Raw genomic sequence first — 26,125 nt, 5'->3', positions numbered from 1 at the left:
GCACATTAGCACGGAGGCGGGCGCGCACCAACCCCGCGCGCTCGGCAGATTCGCCACGGAGGCGGCAGAGCGCGGACCCGAGCGCACTCTCCGCAGATTCGCCGCGGAGGCGGGCGAGCTCGAATCTGCGCCGGCGGACGCGCAGGCTGGTGTTGGGGCGTCGGAAGCGCCGGGGTCGCCGACTCCCAGCGGCTGCAGGTGAGCACAGGACCTGGAGGTGCTGCTCCCGGTGTGGCTGGGATTGGGCATTGCGAGGGGAAAGGTGGGTGGGATCGTGGCATGGTTTGGGTTTGGAAGGGACATCAAAGCCCATCCAGTTCCGTCCCTGCCCGGGCAGGGACACCTCCCGCTATATCAGGGAGCTCCAAGTGCCATCCAGCCTGGCCTTGAGCAACTCCAGGTAGGGGATACCCGCGACTCGAATCCTGTGTTCAGGTTTGGGCTGCTCGCGACGCAAGGACATTGAAGTGCTGGAGCGTATCCAGAGAAGAGCAACGGAGCCGGAGAAGGGGCTGGAGAACAAGGGTTATGTGGAGCAGCTGGGGAAACTGAGGCTATTTAGCCTGGAGAAGAGTAGGCTGAGGGGAGACCTTAGCACTGTCTACAACAGCCTGAAAGGAGGTTGGTCTCTTCTCCCAAATGACAGGTGATAGGATGAGAGAGAATGGCCTCAACCTGCGCCAGAGGAGGTTCAGACTGGACATAAGGAAAAATTCCTTCACGGAGAGGGTTATCAAGCACTGGCAGAGGCTGCTCAGGGGGGCGGTTGAGTCACCACCCCGGAGATATTTAAAAGATAGGTATATGAGGTGCTAAGGGATATGGTTTAGTAGTTGGGCTGGATGGTCTCAAAGGTCTCTTCCAACCTAGGGATTCTGTGAGTCTATGAACTTCCCTGGACAACCTCTGCCTCACCACCCTCATAATGAAGGATTTCTTCCTAGTGTCAAATCTAAATCTTCCCCCTCCCATTTAAAAGTCATTCCCCCTTGTCCTGTCACTCCATGCCCTTGTAAAAAGGCCCTCCCCAGTTTTCCTGTAGCCCTGCAGGTAGTAGGAGGCTGCTATAAGGTCTCCCTGGAGCCTTCTCTTCTCCAGGCTGAACAACCTTGACTCTCAGCCTGTCCTCACAGCCCTCTGATTATCGTCATGGACCGGTTCCAGCAGTTCCATATCCTTCTTGCCTTTGGGATTTCAGAATTGGACACAATATTCCAAGTGGGGTCTCATGAGAGTAGAATAGTGCATCCTGCAAGTTCTTCCCTCCTGCCACCAGCTTTCCTCCTGCATGGTCAGTGATAGGAGCTAACATCACCTCTGTTGGAGCCTGTGCAGAGCTCGGAGCAGCATTGCAGGATTTTGAAAGGGGATTTGGCCCTGTCAGATGGGACAGACCTGCTGCTAAGCTGCACTGGGGCAAAGGTGTTTTGTTACTATTGTAACTGATTTGTTACAACAAACCCAAAAACTCAAAATCCCACATGGAGTCCAGAGGAGGCCGGGAAGATGATCCAGGGCTGGAGCACCTCTGCTGTGAGGACAGGCTGAGAGAATTGGGGTTGTTCAGCCTGGAGAAGTGAAAGTTCCAGGGAGACCCTGGAGTGGCCTTCCAGTACCTGAAGGGGCTATAGGAAAGTTGGAGAGGGGCTCTTTATCAGGGAGAGTAGTGACAGGACAAGGGGGAACAGTTTTAAGCTCAAAGGGAGGCGAATTAGATTAAATATTAAGAAGGACTTTTTTCCTCTGGGGGTGATGAGGCACCGGCACACGTTGCCGAGAGAAATCCTGGAGGTGTTCAAGGTGAGGTTGGATGAGGCTTTGAGCAACCGGATCCAGCAGGAGGTGTTGGTTGGGGGTGATCCAGGGGCCTTGGAACTGGATGATCTTTAATGTCCCTTCCAACACAAACCGTCCTATGATTCTATAACAAGAAAAAGCCCAGAATATAAACTGGCCCTGTGAATATTGCTGTGGAAAGTATACTTTTGTTCTTACATCTTCTGCTTTTCTTCTCCTTGGATAGTGCTTTTTAGCACTGGTGAGGTTTCAGCTCGAGTAATGTGTTCAACTTTGCTGGTAATATTCAAAAAAGAGGAATATAAATGACTGGAGGGAAAGATTACTGATACAGGTATGAGCTCCCATCCTGTATTTTCATCCTGTAGACCATCCTCTAGCTTTTCTTTTGCCTTATTTTTAATGGTATTAGTTAAAAATAATGACAGTCTGTTATAAAGCAGGTTACAAAGTGGCATAAGCTTTTTCTAAAAAACATTGCAAACTTCCTCTCCTTCTCCCCAAGTCTACAGGCCACAGAAAGGAGAAAGTAATATTTTGGCGCACTGTGAAGGATTTGATATTTTGAGACATGCATTGCAGCAGTTACAGTGTCTCAGCTGAAGTTTGCTATTTATGAGGATTCCTTCTGTCCTGGTTTTGCATTTATGTCAGGAGGCCTACTCTGTAATTTGTAAGTGTAGTACCCAAGTTCATCTATTGATAGTTGTATGTATTGATAGTCGAACTCAATTACATTTTGGAGCATTCATTGTCTTGGAAACTTGTATTTATGCTTCAGTTCCAACCTATGTATTTGGAAGTAAAAATGGAGATGAGTATCTATGAAAAATTCTGGGGTTTAAGTTTTCTCACCAGAAGCTGTTACTATTAACAAAGCCACATTTATTATTATTTTATTATTTTATTTATTATTATTTTAGTTATTTTTTATTTATGAATTTACAAGAATAGAACTCATGTTGTTTTCATTGCTAATGCAGGAAATCAACTCAAGAAGATGAAGCCTAATAAAGGAAAAACCTGCACTAGGGAGAGAGACTATGTATACAAATTTAATGCTGGAAATCAGCATTTTGTGCTTACTGTGCCTCTCAAATTTCCTGTGCAAGAGAACGTTAGTCATTTGCATGGACGTCTAATGCTTCTGCACAATCTGCCATGCTTTATAGAAAATGGTAAGAATTGATTTCTTAAATTAGTGTCATATATCCATGTCCATGAGGGTCTTACAACCTGCTTTAAGAAACCAAAAGAAGGGTGTTTTCTGCAACAGTCTAAAAAAATTGCTTTTAAATCAACAAAACGTTAAAAAAATGACTGTTAGTTTTGTCAAGTAAAGTGTCCATGTAAAAGGTTTTTAGAAAAATTTTATATGCTTCCTAGATCGTTACTGATACTTCCACTGACATGTTTTTTGATTGATCGTTCTCTTCTTGTTATAATAGACCTGAAGCAGTCTCTTAATAAGTTCATAGAAGAGGAAACTATAAAAGATTATGATAAAGAAGCTGAAATGGCTCTGGAGGCAGTGAAATCAGGAAAAGTTGATATAAACCATCTGGCAGAAACTTGGGCTAAAGCTTATAAAGAGGTAAGTTTAAGGCTGAAATTTTAACGTTCACACTCGCTTTGTGAGAGTGTTCACATATACAGACAGAATCGCATCTGTGAAGATGCGAAATTGCACTGAGATTCATTTTTACTGGTCAATATTTGCAATTTTTTCTTTTTACCTGAAAGCGATAATGAAGTCTTCATCATACAAGTTCTCAGGTTTTTTTTTCTGAATTCAGTAGAGTCAAAAGATATAAAATTGAGAGATAAATAGCTAATGATCTTCAAACAGAAATAGACTTAAGCATTTTAGTGCATTAGATTCAAAGCAAGAGATAATAAAGTGATGCTTCTATCCTAAATCTGAAGAATAACTATGAAGACTTCCAAGAGAAAGTGTTTTGGGCCTTATCAAAAATCATCAGTTGCAAATACTGTTGTGGATATGATTTTTCTTTCCAAATTGATGATGTCTGAGGAATTCCACACTGTAGTCAAAGCCCTAATGTTTCTGCTCTTAGTTGCTTTAAGAGATATGGGAAGGGAGAAAATGTTAAAGCAGAATACAGAAACCTCAGATTAGGAAAGATAATTCCTGTATATTGAAGGAAGAGTGTGTATTGCAAGAGTGTGTACGCCCAGCTGGTTTTGCCCCACCAGTATGAGGGATCCTTATGTGTCCTAAAAGCTACCATAAAATCTCTTACAATTTTTAGACAACGTTAGAGTATGCAAAGCCTGAAGAAACCAGCTGGGATGAAGATTTTGCAGATGTTTATCATGATCTGATACATTCTCCAGCTTCTGAAATGCTGTTAAACCTGGAACACAATTATTTTGTTAGTATCTCTGAATTAATAAGTGAAAGAGATGTGGAATTGAAAAAACTACGGGAAAGGTATTCCTTCTTTTTTTTTTTCTATCCTGTTAAATAGGGGTGCACACCACTGAGGGCATATGACTCGGACAGTATGTGTTGACTTGTAATTTGTGTATGTGAGACCTATTCTAGTTATATTTCGCTGTTTAAAATCATAATACTATATTGTTAGGGTCAGCTATCTTATGTTCTCCTCAGTCACAGAAAATAATAAAAGCTAAGGCCATCAAAGTAATATAAGGTTTAATTTCCATTGTTCTGTCAACACCCTAAGTGGTTTAGCCAGGTTCTTGGAATATTTAGAAAGTAAAGTGTATGTACGTATCATGTTTTGCCTTTGTTAATGCAAAATTCGAAGTTCCATGGAGTGAGAAGTTGAGCAAAAGACTTGAACCAACTTTAAATCGGAAGCTGTTGAATTTGAAATTTAGGAAAGTTTATGTGGTATGTTGAATTTCCAAGTGAACTTGAATAGCTGCAGATGGCTGCTTTGTCCACAAGAGGGAACACATACAATGTGGAGTTTTCTTTCAATAAGTTAAGGAGAACAAATGCACTCAAGTATAGACGTAGTATAGATGCTAAGTCCTAGGGAATCTTATGAGATACCAGAATAGTGGGCATGTTTTAGCATTCGAAGTGGCAATATTCCTCTTGAGTTGTGTTTCAGCTCACGTTATATAATGCTTACCTGTTTATATAATTTCTCCTAGACTGAATCTTATGTATCTCTAATTTGAGGAAAAAAAATTGCCAATGATTTGTTATCAGTGTTTCGCTGCTTATTGACTCTTCTGAAGTATAGATATAGAAGAAAGCACTTAATCCTAAGAGCACTAATATTGTAGAGCTCTAGTATGATATAGACTCCAGATGAATTTATCATTTCCATTTGTTATCATCAAGAAACACCATATGTCAGTGGCAGCTGAAATTATCCCAGGTGAGCGTTAGGTGTTGTTCTGTTTACACAGGAGCTGACTTGGAATCCTTAACCCTGAACTCAGATTTGTTTTGTGGATATTCATTGCTAAATCTGTGCTAGGGTAAATCAGTTCCTTACTGAAGAAAAGGCTGAACGTGAAAGACTTAAGTGAAGCCAAGGAATAAGACAACTAAGAAGGGATGAGGGATTGTATTAACTCATGAGAGCAGGGCAGCCCTTCAAGTCCAGGTCCTCTTATTGAATGTAGTTCGAGCTGGAAGCTCACTTGACTACTGAAAATAGGTGTGTTTAGCCTAATTCCTGCTGTTTACCTGTCCGCATTGTCTGTGTTTGGGGTGAGAGAAAAGCAAGGGACTGAGAATGTATCAAAAACTCTTCTAATGATAAAGTGCTATATTAGAGTATATAGAAATAAGTGTACCTTTTGAATATCTTTGAGGTCAGACATTGAGATGGATGAAGTACTGCATGCTGCATCTTTCAGCTGTGGGTTCGGTTGTGTCTCTGCTTGTGGTGAGCTTTGAGCTGCTGACTGATACAACAGTATCGGCAGCAATGGGTGTTCTGCCAGTTTTTTTTTTAAATGTTGCTCCTTGTAAATGTACCTTTGCTTCCCTTTCAAGACAAGGAGCAGAAATGGATAAGGTGATGCAGGAGCTGGGGAAATCACTAACAGACCAAGATGTAAATTCATTAGCGGCTCAGCATTTTGAATCTCAGCAGGTAAACTAAGTTCAGTGACTACATCACACAAGTGATCATCTTAAATGGAAAACCGAAAGACTCAGATTATGACTGTTGTCTTGTTAGGATTTGGAGAACAAATGGACCAATGAATTGAAACAGTCTACTGCTATCCAGAAACAGGAATATCAGGAATGGGTGATAAAGCTTCATCAGGACCTACAGAATCCCAACAACAGCTCAGTCAGGTAGTTAATTCCTCAGTGGTGCTTACTTCCATCTCTAGTAGTTCGAAGACTTGCATTTATATTATCTTTATTTCTGATTATCTATTTTGTTAGGATAATGAAGGAAAATCCAAGGCAAATAAACCATCATAATTAAATATTTGGTTTTTAGGAATTTCTTCACTATGTGATGTTACCACCTTTCTGTACTAAAAAGTGTTATAATGCACTAAACAACAACTTGAGGTGAAAGAGGTTTCCGCTTGTTTTGCCTTTAATTGCAATGTCTGTCTTTAACACTGTTTCACAACACTTTCTGTTACCACTTAAGAATGTCCTGTGGAATAATTCTAGCTTAATAATGGTAACAGTATTGAATTAGTAAGCCTCATTTCTGGTTTTATGTGTGTGTATGTAAGTATACATATATATGTATATTTTTGTAGCATAAATTGCTGCAGTGTTAGGTTTACAGCTGGACTCGAACTTAGAGGCCTTTTCCAACTTAAATAATTCTGTGATTCTATACGTCAGTGGACAGCTGAAAAAAGTGGATTTTTTTTAATGTGAACGCTTGTGGTGAGAACTGAATTAGTGAACTTATGTGCAAGTTAGTAGAACACCTTCAAATATTAGGCACTTTGAAAACAAAACCAAACTCCTTGTTAATGCAGAAGCAAATTAGAGAGATACTCATGTTCTTTCATGTATCAGAAACAATACTTATATCCCTTACCACCAGACAGCTGAATTTAGGAAAAAAAATAAAACTGCTGTCTTAAATCTTTCCTGCTAGTTTGAACACTGTAGAGTGTTTGATTTGGCTTTTTCTAAATTCACATTTTGTGTGGGGAAAAAAGAAATATTTTATCTAGTAACTTCATAAATGAAGTTTTAGCTATTATAAATAGACTGGGAAGAATTCTTTTTTTTTTCTCTTTTATTCCTATGCTTGTATTATGTTATAACTAGTTATTGTGATTTATGTTTATTTCTCAGTCTCAGAACGCTTTACAAATGAGCTAGATCATGTGAGTCTAAGAGTGGAGTCTGTTCTTTCCGTTGGTGCGCACTTGGAGTATTGCGTACCAGAAAGGTAAAACCTCAGACGAGTGGAGTTCATTCAAATAGGTTTAGTCTCTTGGTTTCCACAGATTAGCTGAGAAAACTTTGGCTAGCTTTCCAAAAGTATTGCTGGTCTTGAAAAAATTCAGGATAAACTTTTCAGTACATTTCTCATTGTTTTAGTGATGAAATTAAGGTTCAGCCCAGTCAACTGAGAGAATCTGTAGAAGGAAATGGAAGAATTTATGAAGAACAGAGGCTGTTAGAAGAAAGTTTTACTATTCACTTGGGTAGGTAAAATGAACTGACATCAAAACCAAACATAATAACGTGCTTAAAAAAGAATGTACCTTGGCCATATATTATTTAGAGTATTTAACTGTCAATTTATATAATATAGAGGGCTTGTAGTTGTTTCTTATTTGTTCTTTACATACGTAAGAGGAGGACAGCATGGTATAAGCTGTATCAAACAGTATCTAGCTGCTTGAAATACACTTAATGGAAAACATTAGAAGCAAGTTTTTTATCCACTCTAGCAGGGTGACTACTACAGAAAAGCACACTAACGTCAAAACACATAAAACAACACAGTTAAAAGTTTTATTTAAACTTTTCTTATGTCTGGTAAGAAAATGTATTATATAAAATTCCCATAATCAATCAACAGAAAAATAGATGCTTGAAATTTTTATTTTCTTGTTTATGCAAGAGAGATTTCTTACGTGGCCTTGCTTTGTGACACTGTGAAAATACTGCATTTTTACTCTCATTTTGTAAATTGCTGATGTGTATGTAAAGTTGGATATATGGTTAAGAGCTTTCTTTAAGTATTACTGATTATATTTTTTCCCTTATAGATCTTTTTCACAGAACTTAGGGGAGCACTTTGATCCCTTGCGTTTTGATAACAACCCCAAACTTCCTCTTTCAGTGTATGTATTAAAATCATTTCTGTTCTGTACAGGAGCTCAGTTGAAGACCATGCATAACTTGAGGTTACTGAGAGCCGATATGCTGGATTTCTGTAAACATAAGCGCAATCATCGAAGTGGAGTCAAACTTCACAGACTTCAAACTGCCATGTCCCTCTATTCAGCTTCTCTCTGTGGCCTGGTTTTATTGGTAGATAACCGTATCAGTTCATATAGTGGCATCAAAAGAGGTGAGTCCTCTGATGGGGTGCATCATATCACTGAAAACAAATGTCACTTGAAAACTTGCTGTCTCCTCTCACAAAAAAAAAATATTCCCTGTAAAATTAAAATTTACTTGAGACTCTGATGTTTTGGACATGATATTGCAAAAGATTAACAAGTGCAAAAAGATGTATGGATAAGGATGGAGGATAACATTGTGCTCTGATACACTGTTATCTCATCTCTTTGCTAGGATTTGTGTTTGAGTAAGGAAAATGTTAAGAGTGAACACTTCAGTGTTAATTTCCTTGCCTTTGACTGAGGGGCTTCTAACTCTCTAATATCAGTTTAGTGTACTGAAGTCTGTTTGAAAAGGTGAACATGAAATAAGTTAAGATTTTAAATAGATAAGTAAATGTATCAAAATACCATGTGCTTTAGATATCTGCAGCACTATGAATTCCATTAAAAGGAACAATAGGAACATTACTTGTCTACTCCTGGAAAGCTTAATATGTAGCCATTTTACGTGCATGGCTTTTGGGTAACTGGACACTGTGATGAAGGTGTTCTGTAGCAAGGTCAACCAATGAAACATGTTTGTTCCTGTTCCAATTCAGTCACTGAGACTTTCTCTGAACCACATTATTGACTTTCCTACCTTGCTCTTGAAGTTTAATACCAAAATATTTACACTTGAAATGTCTTTTGGACTGAAGCCACTGTAACTTGTCATTATTCTAGTGTGCGGTAAAAAGAATAGACTTTGGTAGTTGATGTTCTATGAAAATGGTGTGGAAGCGGGCTTGTTGCAAGACTGAAAGAGAAGGGTACCAGTAAAAATTGCAGTTGCATTTGTGCTGTTTATGATTTCAAAGTTGCTTAATTCTGACAGTATTATTTCATACTTGTACTCATTTTCAGTTACTTTTTTACTGCTAAATATTTAAATTAATAACAAATAGACAAGATTTGTTTTTATACTAAATGTTAGGTGATAAGAGAAGGTGGACATTTAAGTAATATTATTAGACACAAAATTGCATCCTCTAGCCACTAATTAGATCTTGTGGCCGCAGTAGAAAGGAAAATAAGGGGCTGTATCACAATCCATAAATGTAATCCTCAATAAATTTTGATTTCTTTGAATTCCTAAGAACTTCTGGTAAACTTAACTGTGGGCATGTTCCACAGCTGTCTGCAGGACCATTCATTTTAAAAATGTTGGGGAAAGGAATGTTTCTCATGTCTCTGCTCCTCTGGCCCCGTTGGATATATTACTTTAAACCATCAATGAATGTCTGGTTGTATTGAGGCCCCAAACCACTACAGCTGGCAACTGAGGTTTGAGCACAGCTCTTTAAGTGACAGTGGTAGCTTCTGGCAGAAGAGCAGTAATAAACACCTTTGAGAGGAGACTTTGCTTTTCAACTGTTAAAGCTGTTTGTTGAAAGAGCACTAGCCAGAAACAATTCTTCTTCCTAAAAGGCTCTTTAAGAAATAAATACACGGGGGAGTTCAAAAGTTCGTAAAAATCCTACGTAGAAGACCTTTAAATGATATATTGATGCTGTTGTTTAGAGAGGTTGTGTGCAATCTAAATTTCTGGGTTACAGAAGTACAGATACAATTTTCTGCTTTGGTTTAAAGCTGGAGAAAAATGAAACCTAGTAGCCTTCTTTTTGTGATGGGCTAGAAGCTCCCTCAAACCTCTTTTCAAAGGTGTTTGGAGTAAATGAGCTTCATGTGACCATGCTATGCAAGTACTTTATTTTTTTTTGAGCAACACCTGTCACTTGGCAATTCTAAATGGAGGCACAAAGTCCTGCAACTTACTTGGTTGACCTTATTTGTTTAACTCTGGCCTGAGGCAGGTAAGAATGTGCTTCATTTAATGTATTTTGTTGTGTCTGGCAAACATTTTGGTGTTGCAGCTTTGGCAAATCTTTTCCATTTGTCTCAAAATTCAGGATGTATGTGAGATATTTGCAAGACTGAAAACCATGACTGCGATGTTTTCTGCATTTCTTACAATGTGTTTACAGTATCTAACAAAATATACCTTTGAAATCAGATTTGGGCACATCTCTAGAAAACAGCCTTGAACAGGAAGTTGAACTTATGTATGAACTTTAAACATAGTCGTTTCCTATCTTATCTGAGCTAGATATATATATATATATATATATTTATATATATTTATGTTTATGCATTCCTATCTCCAGTCTCTTCTACTAGGACATTGTAGGGCTACTGTGACTCAGATTTTGAGTAGGGTAGCACACTCAGGTAAACGATAAACAAAAATTAAAGTTAATTTTAATTTAAATACCAGAGATTTTTTATTTGTTTATTTCAAATAAAGTATCTTCTGACCTTTTTTAATTTCATACACACAGAAGACACAGTCTTTTGGAATATGAGCTTCTTCCTACCTTGGTTTTGGACACAGGAATTTAATACAGCCTTTTGAAAATAGATCATATGATGGAGACTTCATGTAAAAAGATAAAATACATTATGATTTTTCTTTCTATCCTGCCTGTTCCTGTCGCAGCCTACTCAGAAGATAATACAGTGGTCTTCAGATAGGCAATCAGAGTACATTAAGATCTCTAAGGAAGATTAGAGCAGGTACCTCAAAACAGGAAGTAAGTAGCAATTGCTTAGTATAGTCCAGGTCCTTGCTAGTAGCTTGTTTTGGCTCCCATTGACTTTCTTGGAGAGGTGTCTGGACCAGTTGCGGAGGCAGTATGTTATGATCCTAATCATCACAATAGTATTTCCAAGCATTATATGCTTATTGGGAAAAGGAGCTTGCAGCTCTTTTCAGCTGATTACGGTTTAGCTTTCAGATGTGTATTTTGAGAACTAAGAGGAAAGAACAGTAATTCCAGTTTTCCAGATACACTGTTTATGGATTTCATTAATAGCCCTCATATCTCAAACCAAGCTGGTATGCTGTTTTTGCTCTTGGAAGTATGTTTTACATATTTTTTAATAAATTATCTCAGATAATTTTTAAAGCACAATTACATTTAATACACATCTATTATTGCTGTTATTTTTTTTTTTTTTTCAGCCTGGGTGGTTTTGTTTGAAGAGCAACGACACTCAATGTGTTGGGTTTTTTTTCCCTGAAGCAATTAATTTCTTTCAAAGAATGTTTTTTGTCTGCACTATGATTTTTAGTATTTAAAGAGGAGTACAGCAGGGCTTTGTCTAGTTTTGGATGGGGTTGCCTTTGTAACTGACCTTGCTTGAACAGCAGAGCAGAATTACATAATGTTACTGAGCACAGCTGTATGACATGGTTTTTAATCTTATTTTATTCCTAGATTTCGCAACCGTTTGCCAAGAATGCACAGATTTCCATTTTCCAGGAATTCAAGAACAGCTTGAAATTGTCCAGAAGGTTGTACTTAAAGCCAGAGCACAGCGTAGCAGTAAGTCGAAAAGACGTCATGGTCAGTGACAACCAAAATTACTTTCCTTGAAATAGAATAGTGGTCAGCAGAATATTTATGGTTATGGGCCAGCTGATCTCACTCTTCCTCAATTACCTGATCTATAATATAAAATTGAATGCTTGAGTTTATCGATAAACACAGAGATCTGCATGAAATCCTCTCTTCACAGACAGCATGTTCACATGATGTCTTTGCTGCCATAACAGACATGGCTTACCAAAAAAAGGTGTGAGTCCTCAGGTTCTGATCACACTTTACAGGATGGGAAGTGTATAGTGCCATTGTGCTTTCCTCTGCAGTTTAAACTGCCTGTAGCAACACAGACTTTATCTGACTCTAATTTTTAATTTCTATTTAAACATAAAGGTTTAAAAATTGCCTAAGAGGAGTTATGACTTTTTCCCTTCCTTAAAAATGAACTTTAAAAACTGAATAATAAATTGAATAAGTATGTATGCTTCTTAATGCAGACCAAATCCCTGTGAATGGTTTACTCTGCAGTTATATTTACAAATGGCTGTGAAATTTTCTGATCACATGGTGTTAAGGCAGTACTTGTACATCATGAAACCTTGTTTTTCTTGCAGAGAACTGCTTGCCTGATATAAACATGTCACTAACATGAATAGATTCATAAGAGTACATAGAGTAACAAGTTTTCTTAGGAACCTGTATATTTCTGTAGTCTTGAGGAAAGTATCGAAACTGGTTTTATACTGCTGACATACAGATCTTTAACATTTCTCTTGTAATGCTACAAACAAATTTCTTTTAAATAGTTATTTAAAAAGCATCAGCAAGGTACTTTGTAGATGTGGGGGCAATTTGGAAAATTTAGCCTTATGTTTGAGAATATTGTGTTTTCTTTCGTCCAAATGAAGAAGTATCATAGGATGATTAAGTAAGAAAGCTACTGATTTGAGATAGGATTAGGTTCAGGGTCTATTGAGGACAGCAAAAACACTTCCTGTCTATCCTCCTGCTTTTGAGGGACTTTATGGTAACTCTGTGGTAAAAATTCAAGCCAGATACCATCTCAGTACATCAGACTTTCATGTCAAAACATTATTAGTAGAAGATTTGTTTAATATTTGTGCTGTGTGTTTATATACAGAAAACAAAAGTAGTGGAAATGAAGATAAATCGAAGAATATTGAACGAAACCAATCAAATATTTTGCCGGGTGAGTTCTGTTGCATTTTTCCCCTCTTCTTAAAGCAAATTGTGTTTTATAGATGCACATTTTTAGCTCTAAATTCAGAACATAAATTATAAACTAAACCCGAGTTGACCTCAATCAGAGGATAAGGATGGTCTTGTGGCTAAGGCTGAGAACTGGGTGTCAGGACATCTGGTTTCTATTCCCAGCTTTGCCACTGCATCACATGACTTGGGGCAAATCACTTAGCTTCTATGTGCCTAAGATTTCCTTTCAGAATTTGAGAGTGAAAAAACGATCTCTGAGAATCTTGGGAAAAGGTGAAACTTAAATACTAGCATATGATTTTATTTTTGAAAATATTTATGTGTCGTTGTGAAACAGAAAAGCATTTTAGAATGTATTTTTTAACTTTGAGAATGTAGAAATCCGTTCCTCTCAAAGATGAAGTATCTTTTGTGTATTTTTTGTGAATTTTACTAAGGAAAGCATCTGTGAAGTTTGAAGATGAATTCGCACTTGGATGAGAGAGCCGTTAAATCCATACAACCCGTGGTTGAATAAGAGGGTTCTTAAAATTGCTTTCATGATGTCTTAGATATTGTTAGTGTAAGTGGTTTATAAATCAACATGGATCCTTAACTGATAAGTCCCGGTGAATCTTGTTGCAGTAGTTTGTATATTATTACTCTTAGATAGTCATTACTGGGGATTACTACCTCCTTAGCAGTCATCAGAAAGGAGTACGTACCTGTTCTTCAGCTGTCCCAGAGCAAAGGTAGTATTTTAAATGACTTGTGACAGTAAGTTTGAAGAAAGATGTTTGTCTGTTGATTGAAGCAGTAGAGGTATCGTATACCTGCTTTTCTGATGACTCTAGTATAGACTTTTGACCTCCAGCAGAAGGTGGTGTCACCTGCATTCCAGTGCCCCTTACTCTTTCTCAACCTTTTCATAAATGAATACCAAGTCTAAAAATACCCCTAAGAAGATGTCTTGGTAACTTTCCAAAAACAACTCTGTGACTAATCTTCCCCTTGCTATGAATTATTTAAAATTAAATATAAATAATCATTGATACCTTTGCCTTTCAGTAACCTACATAAGTTATGTAACCTACTTTTTTTTCCACAGCCTTTTCACATCCTTTATTTTAACCCATCCATTTTTGGTATTTCCGCCTCCTACAGCTGTCTGCAATTCTGTGCTTACGTTATATGTTTCAAGTATTACACCTCCTCTGTGTTTGTTTTTCTGTTTTGTGCTATATATAGATCATATCCGCCTGTACTGGCACTGTTATGTCTTATTACACCAGGTGTCCATGATGCCAGTGAAACCCATCAAAGCAGGGAATTGAGTGTAGGATGAGTGTAAAATGGTGATATTTCAAGAGATTTTAGATCAGTTGGTTTCTAACTTTTTTTCATCTCATGTATGTATTCTGATCTCTGTTGTATGTTTTTATTTGCCTTGTATCTTCACTAACCCTATCCTCACATTGCATAACCGCTGTATTTTAGTACAGATCACTACTGTGATATCTTGCCTTCCTGGTTTGTATTATTCTGTAGGAGAATTCTACATCACACGCCATTCAAATCTTTCTGAAATTCATGTTGCTTTTCACCTCTGTGTGGATGATAATGTAAGGTCCGGTAACATAACTGCTCGGGATCCTGCAATCATGGGACTCAGAAACATTCTCAAAGTTTGCTGCACACACGACATTACTACCATTAGTATTCCTCTGCTATTGGTGCATGATATGTCAGAGGTAAGTAAAGATTTGGTTTATTTTTATCTTCTAGGATGCAACAAAATTGATTTTTGCAAAGAGTGTGTTTCATGCTGGTTTAAGGCAAATGGGACGGTTTCTTCCATTCACGTGTGGCTCTTGCTGCATTATTTTACTGACACTCATATCTATGTGGTGACCCAATTAAGGAACTGAAGCAGTTAAAAACATTTCAGCCAGCTGAATTACTTTGGGTTTTTTATTCCTACCCCTCGTTTTGGACACTTCACTTCCTTGATCCAGCTCATTGCACAGTTGTATTCATGAGAGATAGGACTGTATGCCTGGATGTCATCTGGCAACAGGTCTTGCTTAGAAACTGTACCTTCAGAGTTGCTGAGGTGATAGCGATACCAGATGCCTAGTTTTAGTTTTAACGTGTTCTAACTAGCAACAATAAAGTTTTATGAGCAGCAGAACTAGCAAAGCTTGACTGATGAGTTCTGTATCCCTGAAATGCCCTACACAGCAGCAACCAAATTTCACCTTTGCTCTGAACTGTGTTCTTCTGCACTGTCTAACTACCTGCGTCCTTAATTTCTGTCCCTGTTTCTTCCCAAACTCCCCACATACCACCTGGTCAAGAAGCACCATATTGCTGAAGGTCTTAACAGATAGATGTAGGTGTGGTTACTTAATGTGCTGAGTTTTTGTATTCTTTTCAGTGGGATGCTAATATCTAGAGCTTTTCTCATACTTTAACGTTTCGTAGCGTACAGTAATTTAATACTATTGACAACCTCTTTCCTCCATCACATCTGACTCACAAAGATCTAGCAGAGGAGAAAATGGGGTGGGAGGCAGGGAGAGAACCAGTGTACAGGCAGTATAACCTTGATTTTTTGCTTGCGAATTTTAATACTGCCTTTGCTTTCTTGAAAGCGTGTGACTCATAGCAAGATAAAGGCTCCCCAGTAGATTACCTTTAACAGTGAATTTTTTAAATGGAGTTTGATTGGAACACAATGTAGATGTGGCCCCCTTTTGTAAGACCAGAGTCTGTTATTGTGAAAGTGCAAGCAATGCAGAAGTTAAAGTCCAATAATGAAGCTTCCAATGGATAGACTTCCATACATAAAAGTAGACTTTTAGGAACAGATTACATTTTTCATCTCTGGTATCAAGACAAATGCAAATAATCAACTTGCTGGACAGCAGACTGCATTACTTATGGGACCCAGTTGCTCTATTTCGTAAATTTATTGACCTTTTTCCTTAATAAAATTACCATCTGACTATATTATTTTTATTTTTTTAAGCCATGTTAGTTTTAACTTTCATTTGCATATTTGTATTTAAAAATACAAGTAGAGCACAAGAACAAGTGTTCAACTTGCTTTGAGAATCTGTTGTTGCTTGGATGTGTGAAAATGAAGAATTGGCATCTTGTCTAGTGTTGGGTTCCTAAAGGTCATGGGTAAAACAATTTACCTTTTTAGATTAAGTTTTCAGTCTTTGCAGGGTAGGCCGAAAGTGACCTGTATAATAAGTGTATGCTTAGCTAAAACTGCTTTGTGTGAATTGTATTAGCAGCACTGCTTATTACAGTGCTTTGCAGCTGGGTGCCCTCATTTGAAATACACACATGTGTAACTTGTTGTTGAGGGAAAAGTGAATAATAACAGATTTCAGAAAGTTAACCTGAACTTGATGCCTTCAGCAGCCTCAGTTTTGAATCTACATTTACCACCCACATAAAAACATTTTTGTAAAGTGGTTAACCAGGAGCACAGCTGCAGAGATGTTTGCATGCTTTGCTGTGACAGGCATTCATCATGAGTGCTTTCCCCAAAGGTTTTCTTCTTTTATGGATGGAAGAGTGGTGTGTTTAACCTCACAGAAGTAAAGAGTGCATTGGTTGCAATGAAGCCATTGCATTTCATTGGGTTTGGACCTTCATATAAAGCCAATTATTAAGAATTCTGGTTTTAGTTTTTCTTGCTATGAGAACAACAAAACCAGATTTCTCTATTCTGATTATTTAGTTAAATGAAGGAAAGAAACCAAGTTTGATACTTGAGAAAGGCAAAAGCAGACAAGTTAAATTCAAGACAACTGAGGCCTTACTGTCTGATCATTGTTCTGAATCTAATATAAACTGATAGATAAGCAGGGGGATGGAATGATTCTATCAGCATGGCATTGCTAAAAATGCTAGAGCTGGCACACTTCCTTGGTAGTTTCTACATGGGAGCCATTGCTGCAGTCCACACAGCAACACAGAAAAATGTGACTTTTCAGGGATGTCAGGCAGCTGTCTCTGTTACCATAAGTTAAGGCAAAAGTGTTTTGAAGAGAAGTAGAGATGAAGGGAGTATAAGCTGTGTAACAGATGTTTATGACCATGGTTGATGTATACAGATATATTATCGATAGGTGTGTTAACTTCAAATACTTCTCTTCTGAATTTACTGCCTTGAAGTGTGTAGCTGCTCATACAGCACTTAGGATTTGTGTTGATAGACTTTGAGTAGATGTCTTGCTAATTCTTAACTTACTGAAATTTACCATAGAAGTTTGGTTTGAAATCTTTGTCCCACAAGACACTTAAGGACTGTAGTGTTTTCTTTGCCTAGTTTATGGCATTGTTCTGCGAAGGTGCAAACTCATAGCTTTATAAAAGTGGCAGCCCTGTGTAGTGAGTCTATCACAATTTTTTTTTTTTTTTTTTAATAAAAAGTTTTGTATCATGTCTTTCTAATCAGTGAAGTCAGCCTTTTTGGGTTTTGTTTTTGGTTTTTTTTTTTAATAAGCAGAAGAAATTCTAATTTGAAGAAAAATCACTGCATCCTGAAAAGAAGTGAAGTATGGTCTCTGCTAGTGAACAAACCAAAAAGGGCCAGCTGTTTTTTGACTTGTTTGAATGCTGTTAACCAAAACTTACTAGAGGACATGGGGTGTTTGGGTTTTTTTATGTCTCCTGCGCTGTATTTTGAATTGAGATTTGGCCAATCCTTTGTCATTTCCATAACTGTTACTTAGTTTGCATATAGAGCTAAATCCCAATAACATGGCAAAATCATGAGAAAAATTTTTAAAGATGGATTAGAATTGAATTGCTAAGCCACTCTCCATCATCTTTGAATGGTCATGGAGAATAGGACAGGTGCCTGAGGACTGCAGAAAAGCCAGGGTCACTCCAGTCTTCAAAAAGAACAGGGAGGAGGACCGGGGTAACTACAGGCCAATCAGCCTCACCTCCATCCCTAGAAAGGTGATTGAACAGCTCATTCTGGATGTCATCTCTAAGCAAGTGTAGGAAAAGAAGGTTATCAGGAGTGGTCAGCATGGGTTCACAAAGGGGAAATCATGTTTGACTGATCTGATGGTCTTTTGTGATGGCGTGACGGATTGGGTAGATGTTGTCTACCTCAACTTCAGCAAGGCTTTTGACACCCTCATAGGTAAGCTTAGGAAGTGTGGGTTAGATGAGTGGACAGTGAGGTGGATTGAGAGCTGGCTGGATGACAGGGCTCAGAGGGTTGTGATCAGTGGTGCAGAGTCTAGTTGGAGGCCTGTAACTAGTGGTGGTCTCCAGGGGTCTGTGCTGGGACCAGCCTTGTTCAACATAGTCATCAATGACCTGGATGAGGGGACAGCGTGTACCCTCAGCGAGTTTGCTGATGACAAAAAAAAATTCTGATGCATCAGAAGGCTGTGCCGACATTGAGTGATACCTGGACAGGCAGGAGAGTTGGGCGGAGAAAAACCTAATAAAGTTCAACAAAGGCAAGTGCAGAGTCCTGCACCTGGTCCATGCACCAGTACAGTACAGCTTAGGGGCTGATGTGCTGGAAAGCAACTCTGCAGAGAAGGACTTGGGAGTTGGTGAACAGTAAGTTAACCATGAGCCAGCCACCTGCCCTCTGGGGCCAGTGGCACCCAGAAGAGTGTGGTTATCCTCCCCCCCTACTCTGCCCTAGTGAGGCCCCATCTGGACTACTGTGTCCAGTCCTGAGCTCCCCAGCTCAAGAAAGACAAGGAACTGCTGGTGAGAGTCCAGTGGAGGGCTGTGAAGATGAATCGGGGACTGGAGTATCTCCCTTATGCAGAATGTCTGAGAGATCTGGATCTAGCTTTGAGAAGACTGAGAGGGCATCTTATCAATGTTTATAAAGATTTAAATGGTGGGTGTCAAGAGGATGAGGTGAGACTTTTTTCAGTGGTGCCCAGCAATAGGAGAAGGGGCGATGGGCACAAGCTGCAAAATGGTAAGTTCCACATGAGCTTGAGGTAAAACTTCTTTACTTTGTGAGTGACAGCACTGGAACAGGCTGCCCAGGAAGGCTGTAGAATTTCCTTCTCTGGAGATATTCAAAACTTGCCTGGACACATTCCTGTGCAACCTGCTCTAGCCGAGGGGGTTGGACTAGATGAACTCCAGAGGTCCCTTCCAACCCTGACCATTCTGTGAATCACTACTGTGTCATTTTCAGTTCTTGTGGCTTGCACACAAGGACATTCTAGATGCAACCTGTTATTTCCCCGAGTGCCCACAAGTTTTAACATCCATATTCCTCTGAAATAGTCCAAGGTATAGTGTCATATCCTGCTATTTTGATTAGTCCTTCTAAGGCTTAGTTCCCTTTGTTGATTACAAAAGGTACTTCTGAGTTGCCTTCAGAACAACAGGACTGACAAGTGTCTTTTCAGACACTTGTTTTTTTTACTTAAGCCAAAACAGTAATCAAAACTAACAATAAATGCCTACATTACTCATGGGAGAAAGCACACATTGGCAGATAAATTATAACAAAGACCAAGTATTTCTTCCAGAAAGCTTAGAAATAAATAAATAAAAAAGTTGTCCAGCATTGCTCTGTCTGATTAATGCATTGTAGTACCTTAAAAGCAGCGTCTATTGATACAGTGATTTACATTATGAAAGAAAGTTTTCTGAAAAGTCATTTCTAGCTTTATGCTTGTTTTAGCATGTTATGTATTTCGTGCATGGCAGAAGATACTTTCACTTAAGTAGGAAATTTGGCTTTCAGTAGTTATTTAATGCAGCCACATTCAGTATACTGTTTCAGTGTTATTGGTTGGCATTCTTAGATAAAGGTGCTTCTCAAATAACTTTTTAAAAATTCTAAATTAAACTCCCTGAAAATGACAGCTTGCACAGTGTTTGTCATTGCAAAATAAAGGCTGGCTTTACTGAATAGAAAACTCCATAAAGCATAAATTTGAAACAGTACATGGAACGATAAATTTGTTTCCATGTCTGTGTTCCTTTGTCTAGACTCGAAAGCATTCGTTTTGGTGTTGAAGAGTGCATCAGAATGAATAGGTACTGTTTTCTTCCTGAGAAGCTTTTGCAGTGATAGCCATTCTGTCTCTGACTGGCAATATTCATCTTGATAGAATTAACTTTACAGCATACAGCCAAAGAATGTTTATTGTGCTAAAGCATTTAAACTGTTACTTAAGTTACTTGAACCACTGCTTGTAGCCATGTTTTAAGGTATCTTAAAACAATGTGATTTTCATATCCGATCTTGGTATTTAACTTTAGGTAAGAATTTGCCCTCTGCATCTGAAACTCCTCCATCAGATGAAGATGGATTTAAATTCTTAACATAAATGCAGGTTTAGGGGAGAAGGGCTTCTTCCAGTTCCACTATCAGAGAGAAAGACTTTACAGAAGGTGGTCGGTATGCTAGTAAACCTTAACCAGAATCATCAAGAACAGCGAGGAATCATTCCATAGTTCTGGAATCCCCAGCATAAGAAGGATATGGAACTGTTGGAATGGGTCCAGAGGAGGGCTACAAAGATGATCAGAGGGCTGGAGCACCTCTGCTGTGAGGACAGGCTGAGAAAACCTGTGAGGACAGGGTTTGTTCAGCCTGGAGAAGAGCAGCCTCCCAGTACCTGAAGGGGCTACAGGAAAACTGAGGAAGGACTTTTTGTAAGTGCATGGAGTGATAGGACAAGGGGGAATGGCTTTAATTTGGATGGGGGAATATTTAGATTAGACATTAGGAAGAAGTTCTTCATGAGGATGGTGAGGAAATTGCCCAGGGAAGCTGTGGCTGCCTCCTCCCTGGAGGTGTTCAGGGCCAGGGTGAATGGGGCCTTGAGCAGCATGGTCTGGTGCTAAGTGTCCCTGCCCAAGGCAGGAGGGTGGAACTGGATGATCTTTAAGGTCCCTTCCAACCTGAACCATTCTTTGATCATCAGTTATTGCTGTTAAGATGGGGTCGGAAGCCTCTCTGTGTCTAGCTGAAGTACAAACCTGACAGTTGTCCATTGGATTTTATACACTTTTCTGAAGCTTCACAGGTGAATAAGACACATTTCCAGTTACATTGTTGTGATTGGTAACAATATTTTTATTCCATATTTCAGCTTAAAAATGTATAGATTGTTCCAATACTGGGCCTCCCTACCAATAAGCAGTTGCAGCTCTTTTATGGTCTCCTGTAAGGTAAATACTACTTGCCCACAATACTCTGGAAAACTGAAGCCCTCTTCATGGCCTCAAATGCTGCTTGAATACCTAATGGGAAAATGTGGTTCTCTGGCAAAAATGAATTATTTTTTAATAAGTTCTCTGCTGCTCTTTTTGGTTCAGTCCATTGGGCATTGAGACTTTTCATTTATTAATTTTTAGGAAATGACCATTCCATGGTGCTTGAAGAGGGCAGAGCTCGTGTTCAAGTGCATCAAAGGTATGTTAGTGAATGGTTCTTCTGGGTTTGTTTGTGTTAGGTTTAATGGCATCCAGCTCAGGCTGTATATTTTCCTCGAAAAAGGTGTTTTTCAATAATTTATCACTTGTTAAAGCATACACTTACGTTGTCTCTTTGAAGCTATTAACTATTCTACCAGGAAATAGTCTCAAACACTTAGAATGGAGACTAAAAATGTTTCAAAAGTATCTGCAACTTAAACATAGACAGCAGAAGAAAAAGCCTTTACTGCTGCTTTGAGCGATCTCTGAGTTAGGGCAAGAGCTGGTGGTTCTCTACAGTATAATGTGTAGTGTCTTTTGTGTTTTGATTATCTCAAATAATGAGGACTCCACACACTTTTCCAGAACTGTGTATGCTAATTCATCTCTTTACTGGAAAGTCCTCATGACTTAACTTAGTTTTCTGTCTTTCTGAGTGGTATTATTTACTGTGTTCTTGTATGTTGCACTTAAATACTTGAACCAGACACTTAGGCTGTATAAGATGTTAGCGTATTTGAAACATTAATGTTCTTTCTACCATCCACTTGAGGAGCCTCTTCCTATTGTGATCTTTAGTAATTCACAATGGAATAGCATTCACATAGCCATTTTCATTAAACAAGTATTTTTCCGAGTAGCTGTATTTGCCACTAATGTTTTCCTGTGGACCTAGTGGTTTGTTTTTAATGAAGTGCTAGCATAAAAGTGCTGTATCATAACTTTAGCAATAAAGGAGAGCTGAGCTTTTTCATATAAGGCAGTCCAGGTAGTTTCTGTTGCTGCCAGATTGCTAGTGTACTGTGTTCAAGGGTACATTGATTTTCTCTGTAACTCCTCCCTAGATTTTCCAGTTAAGGTGGATTTCAGTCAGGAGATTGGGCAAGGTTGATTTAAATATGATTAATGACATCTCTAGTTTGGACAGCTAAAATTGTAATTGTATGTGAAAACTCCCTCACTGCATGATAATGGTGTAATTGTCGGGGAAGATTACAGAGGTCATGCATATAGTATGAATGTTGGTTTTTAGGTTTCATGATGGAAATGGCCTCGTGGGATGGAGGAATTTCTCGGACTGTACAATTCTTGGTACCACAGGTGGGTTAAACTGAGTTCATATCTAGTGTAGGAGACTGTTGGAACAATAAGTTAAGTGTCAGCAGATGTAGTTTTGATTGGTTTGCTATGCCTTGGTCTTTTTATGCGAGCCTAAATTAATCGCTGTGGTTTTGGTCCCTTGCCTATAGAACAGGAATAAGAGGGATTTATATTTTTGGATATCCTGTAGTATCTTCTGAGGATGCTAAAATTTCAAACTGGGAAGTTCACCTTTGCAAATAGTGAATACATTACCTTTAGAAAAGCTACTTATTTATTATTATTTACTTTGAAAAGATGTGCTAACCTTGCATTACATAAGCTTAAGCGTTTATTAGTCATTCTGTGACTAATATGCACAGAGTTCAGTCATGCTTCCACAAAATCATTAATGACTCCAGGTATTTGAAGTTAGTTGTGATTAAGATTCTGAAATTATTTAATTTAGAGTTCTAGCTGATCTTCAGAAACAGGAAATTTTATGAAGTTGGCCAGCACTAAGTTTCATTTTTTTTCCAAAAGCAGTACTAGAAGTAATATAAAAATCAGAATTATAGTAGGAAAAAATAACATCTGTGTCTTGACAAACTAGTAAACAGCTGAGAAAGGAGGAAGCCAAGAATAAACTAAGTATTGAAGTTGAAACTAACTCTGGAATTCAGAGAGCAGGAGTCCTGTAGATAACAAACAGCACTGTCCTCCTTATGCTTGGCAGAAATAATCAAGTACTGGAACAAGAAATCTATCTTTGTCATCTTCTTAAGAACAGCAATTCAAATGTCAAGAAACAAAGCTGAGAGAGACTTAATTCTTCCAAACTACGGCAAATAGCCAAAGCTTACTGGTGCATTGTTTTATTCCTTTTTTTCAGACAATTTCTGAGGAAATGTTTTACCAACTGAGTAATATGCTTCCACAGATCTTCAGGGTATCCTCTACATTGACTCTGACCTCTAAACACTGAATTTTGTGCAGCAGTAAGATGTTTCCTGTTGACAAAGTATGAGATTATGGAGATTCTGGAATGGAATGTCTCTTTTCTGAGGGATAAATGCCCTGAATTGGTATTTGTTACAATTTTGAGAATCATGTCGTCATAATAAAAGATAAATGCTGTCCGTACTTGTGTGTTAGCATCTGATATTTGCCTCTTGCTTTCTATATCAGCAGAGTGTTGGTACTGAATCCCTCACTTTATCTAAAAGACATTCAATAATTAATTTATTACTATATGTAATTACAGAAATACAAGTGATTCTCATACTTAAGTGGTAGGAGTAAGAGGTTATGGTAGGAATAGCATCTTCTGCGTGGGCTTCAGGTTGTTGAGCTTTAAAAACATTTTCTGAATTTGCTCAGTGATATTTAAAAAAATATAAACCATGTCAGGTGTCTCCTTTGAGTAATTTCAGCATAAATAGTCATAGCTGGTTTTCCAGAGTCACGGTGACTACAAAATTAAATGAATTACTCGTGCATTTTATCATTTTACCATCACAAAATGAAAGATATGAAACAACCATTCAGTCTGCTGCATTTTGTAAAAGTGTTTACATTTTAAAAATATATCAAAATAATATACCTGTAACAATAATTGGAATTTTTAATTATTCTTCCTTCCTTTTTTTTTTCGGTCTGTTAACTTTTCTCTTTATTTCAACATTTCACATTGACAAATCTATGTTCCTATTAAGCGACTTAATAGGAACACTGCAGTGTTCTGGCTTCTGTTGTACAGGTATATTGTGCTGTGTATTACTTATTAATGTTTTATGAATGAACAATCTGATCAGAAATGCCAGGGAGACAGCTCAAGGTGCAACTATGAAATTTCTTAGGACAAACCCGAATCCAGTCAAAAGAAACCAAAAAAGCCTTCACCCCCTGCTACCCTACAATGGGGGACAGAGGCGAAGTTGGGAAGTGCTTTTCCCCTGTGTTGGACAGTCAAGCTTTTAGAACTCAGCTGTGGACCGAGGTTGCTGGAAGCCTGGAAGCAGTCCTTCAATGCAGAGGCTGGCCACAGGGAAAGTCCTGTCTGAAACTGGGGTTCTCGGGGCTGCCAGAAGAGAGAGGCTTAGAGCAAAGCAGCTGCAGTGGTAAAGGTCCCAGGTAGTCTTCTGAAGTCCACAGTTCTGTTATGTAGGAATCCATGGGGATCTTGGCAGAGCTGATTTTGAATCTGAATGCTCTGTATATTGCTGAAATTCTGCACTTGAAAACCAGGGATCCTGGAGGAAGCCAACTAAAAACCAAATTATTTTCTGTTTTCAGAGTGATTTTTTTTTTTTTTTTTAATTACTATCATTTAGTTGAATAAATGTGAAGATAGCAAAGCTGTGTTCTGGGGAAACTGCTTAATTTCAACTTCTCACACAAAATTACAGGAATGTTAATTAGTTCATGGGTTTATAAAGTTGCCATGTAGTTAACAAACTCAGCTTGGTATTTTTATGCCATAAAGAAGCCATATAAGTGACCTGGCAAACATTTATTGCTAATTATCAAATGCTTTCTTTTCCTCTGCCAGAAACTTCTTTGGAAGAATCATGCAAGTAATGTGAGCCGATTTCACATTCTAGAAAAGAAGGATGTAAATTCAACTGGAAGGAGCTAGATTAATCCTGTTAGAGCTCATTTTACATTGCTGGCCTTAAGCTGAAATTAAATTCTGGTTCCAGAAAAGCAAGTGCTCTAACTGCTATTCTGTTCGTGAAAGATGTAGTAGCAGAAGTATTCCTTTTTATAAGTTGCATCACTTGTGTTCTGAAAAATGTCTGTGTTATCCACTTACTACTTTTTTTCCCTTCAACCAGTATCACCTATCTACAAGTAACTGATGGAACACCAATAATTCTTGAGCAAATCATCTTTCTTATACTTTTAGACTCTTTATTAATAAAAATTATGCCTGAATTCTTATATTATTTTTCCGGAACATGAAGGCATCCTTTAACTCAGAACCACTTGTTTTAAACTGTCAATAATTTCTAAGAAAATCATTAGCTTTTTGCCTTTCATGTTTTGGATCTGTGTGTTTTCAGTCCTCAGTGGATTACACTTGAACTTTTCAGAATTGGTCTTTGATACAAAGAAGAACAAACAAGCTCTAGTGGTGAGGTTTTGGAAAATCAAAGTAGTAGGAATGGCACAGGAAAACTATTGATTCTGCTTAAAATTGTACTGAAGCCTGGACCTTGTAAATGCCGGATAATTGCCAAACAGAATAATTGTCGGAAGGGCTCTTGATACAACATCTATTATTCCCATTTTTCATATCTGTTCCCAAAGAATTACTGCTAACAGCACACTTTTGGCTGTCTTCATCAAAAAAACAAAGTACAGAGATGGGATGACCTAAACTGTACTTTCTGTTTGATCTCCACCTGGCAACTGTACAGAACAGTAGCCTACAGACTGCAATTTATGGAGTAAAGCCACGTGAGAAGTCCTCTTTGAGTCGTGAGAAGCTATTTGAGATTAAGAGGAAAATGACTCAGTAGGCATGAGGTTTTCTATTTGTATGTGCAATGCAGTATTTAATGCCTTGAAAATGTTGTGTAAAATTGTACATATAGCTTGTATTGAATAAATTGGTTTTGCCACTAAGACAAATGAGGAACAAA

General features: G+C 38.2%; 1 protein-coding gene across 5 annotated transcripts; it reads left to right on the top strand.

Moving 5' to 3' along the window:
- Window positions 1-25: 25 nt before the first annotated feature.
- Window positions 26-26,125, top strand: C1H12orf4 (chromosome 1 C12orf4 homolog). 5 transcript variants are annotated; one of them, XM_054061465.1, is made up of 15 exons: window positions 101-198; window positions 2,303-2,470; window positions 2,781-2,975; window positions 3,246-3,391; window positions 4,071-4,252; window positions 5,804-5,903; window positions 5,991-6,112; window positions 7,340-7,446; window positions 8,124-8,321; window positions 11,634-11,741; window positions 12,880-12,948; window positions 14,499-14,701; window positions 21,339-21,396; window positions 22,432-22,499; window positions 23,371-26,125. In XM_054061465.1, exons 3-15 carry the CDS (start codon window positions 2,798-2,800, stop codon window positions 23,461-23,463), a joined length of 1,632 nt encoding a protein of 543 aa, XP_053917440.1. In that variant the 5' UTR covers window positions 101-198; window positions 2,303-2,470; window positions 2,781-2,797; the 3' UTR covers window positions 23,464-26,125. The 5 variants fall into 5 exon arrangements, with proteins under 5 accessions (XP_053917451.1, XP_053917440.1, XP_053917418.1 ...); XM_054061443.1 differs by having other exon boundaries at window positions 11,634-11,762; XM_054061476.1 differs by lacking the exon at window positions 2,303-2,470 and having other exon boundaries at window positions 26-198; window positions 11,634-11,762.

The sequence above is a fragment of the Cuculus canorus genome, chromosome 1, assembly GCF_017976375.1.
Source record: "Cuculus canorus isolate bCucCan1 chromosome 1, bCucCan1.pri, whole genome shotgun sequence".
Taxonomy (NCBI): Eukaryota; Metazoa; Chordata; class Aves; order Cuculiformes; family Cuculidae; genus Cuculus; species Cuculus canorus.
This window is presented reverse-complemented; position numbering and strand designations above follow the sequence as displayed.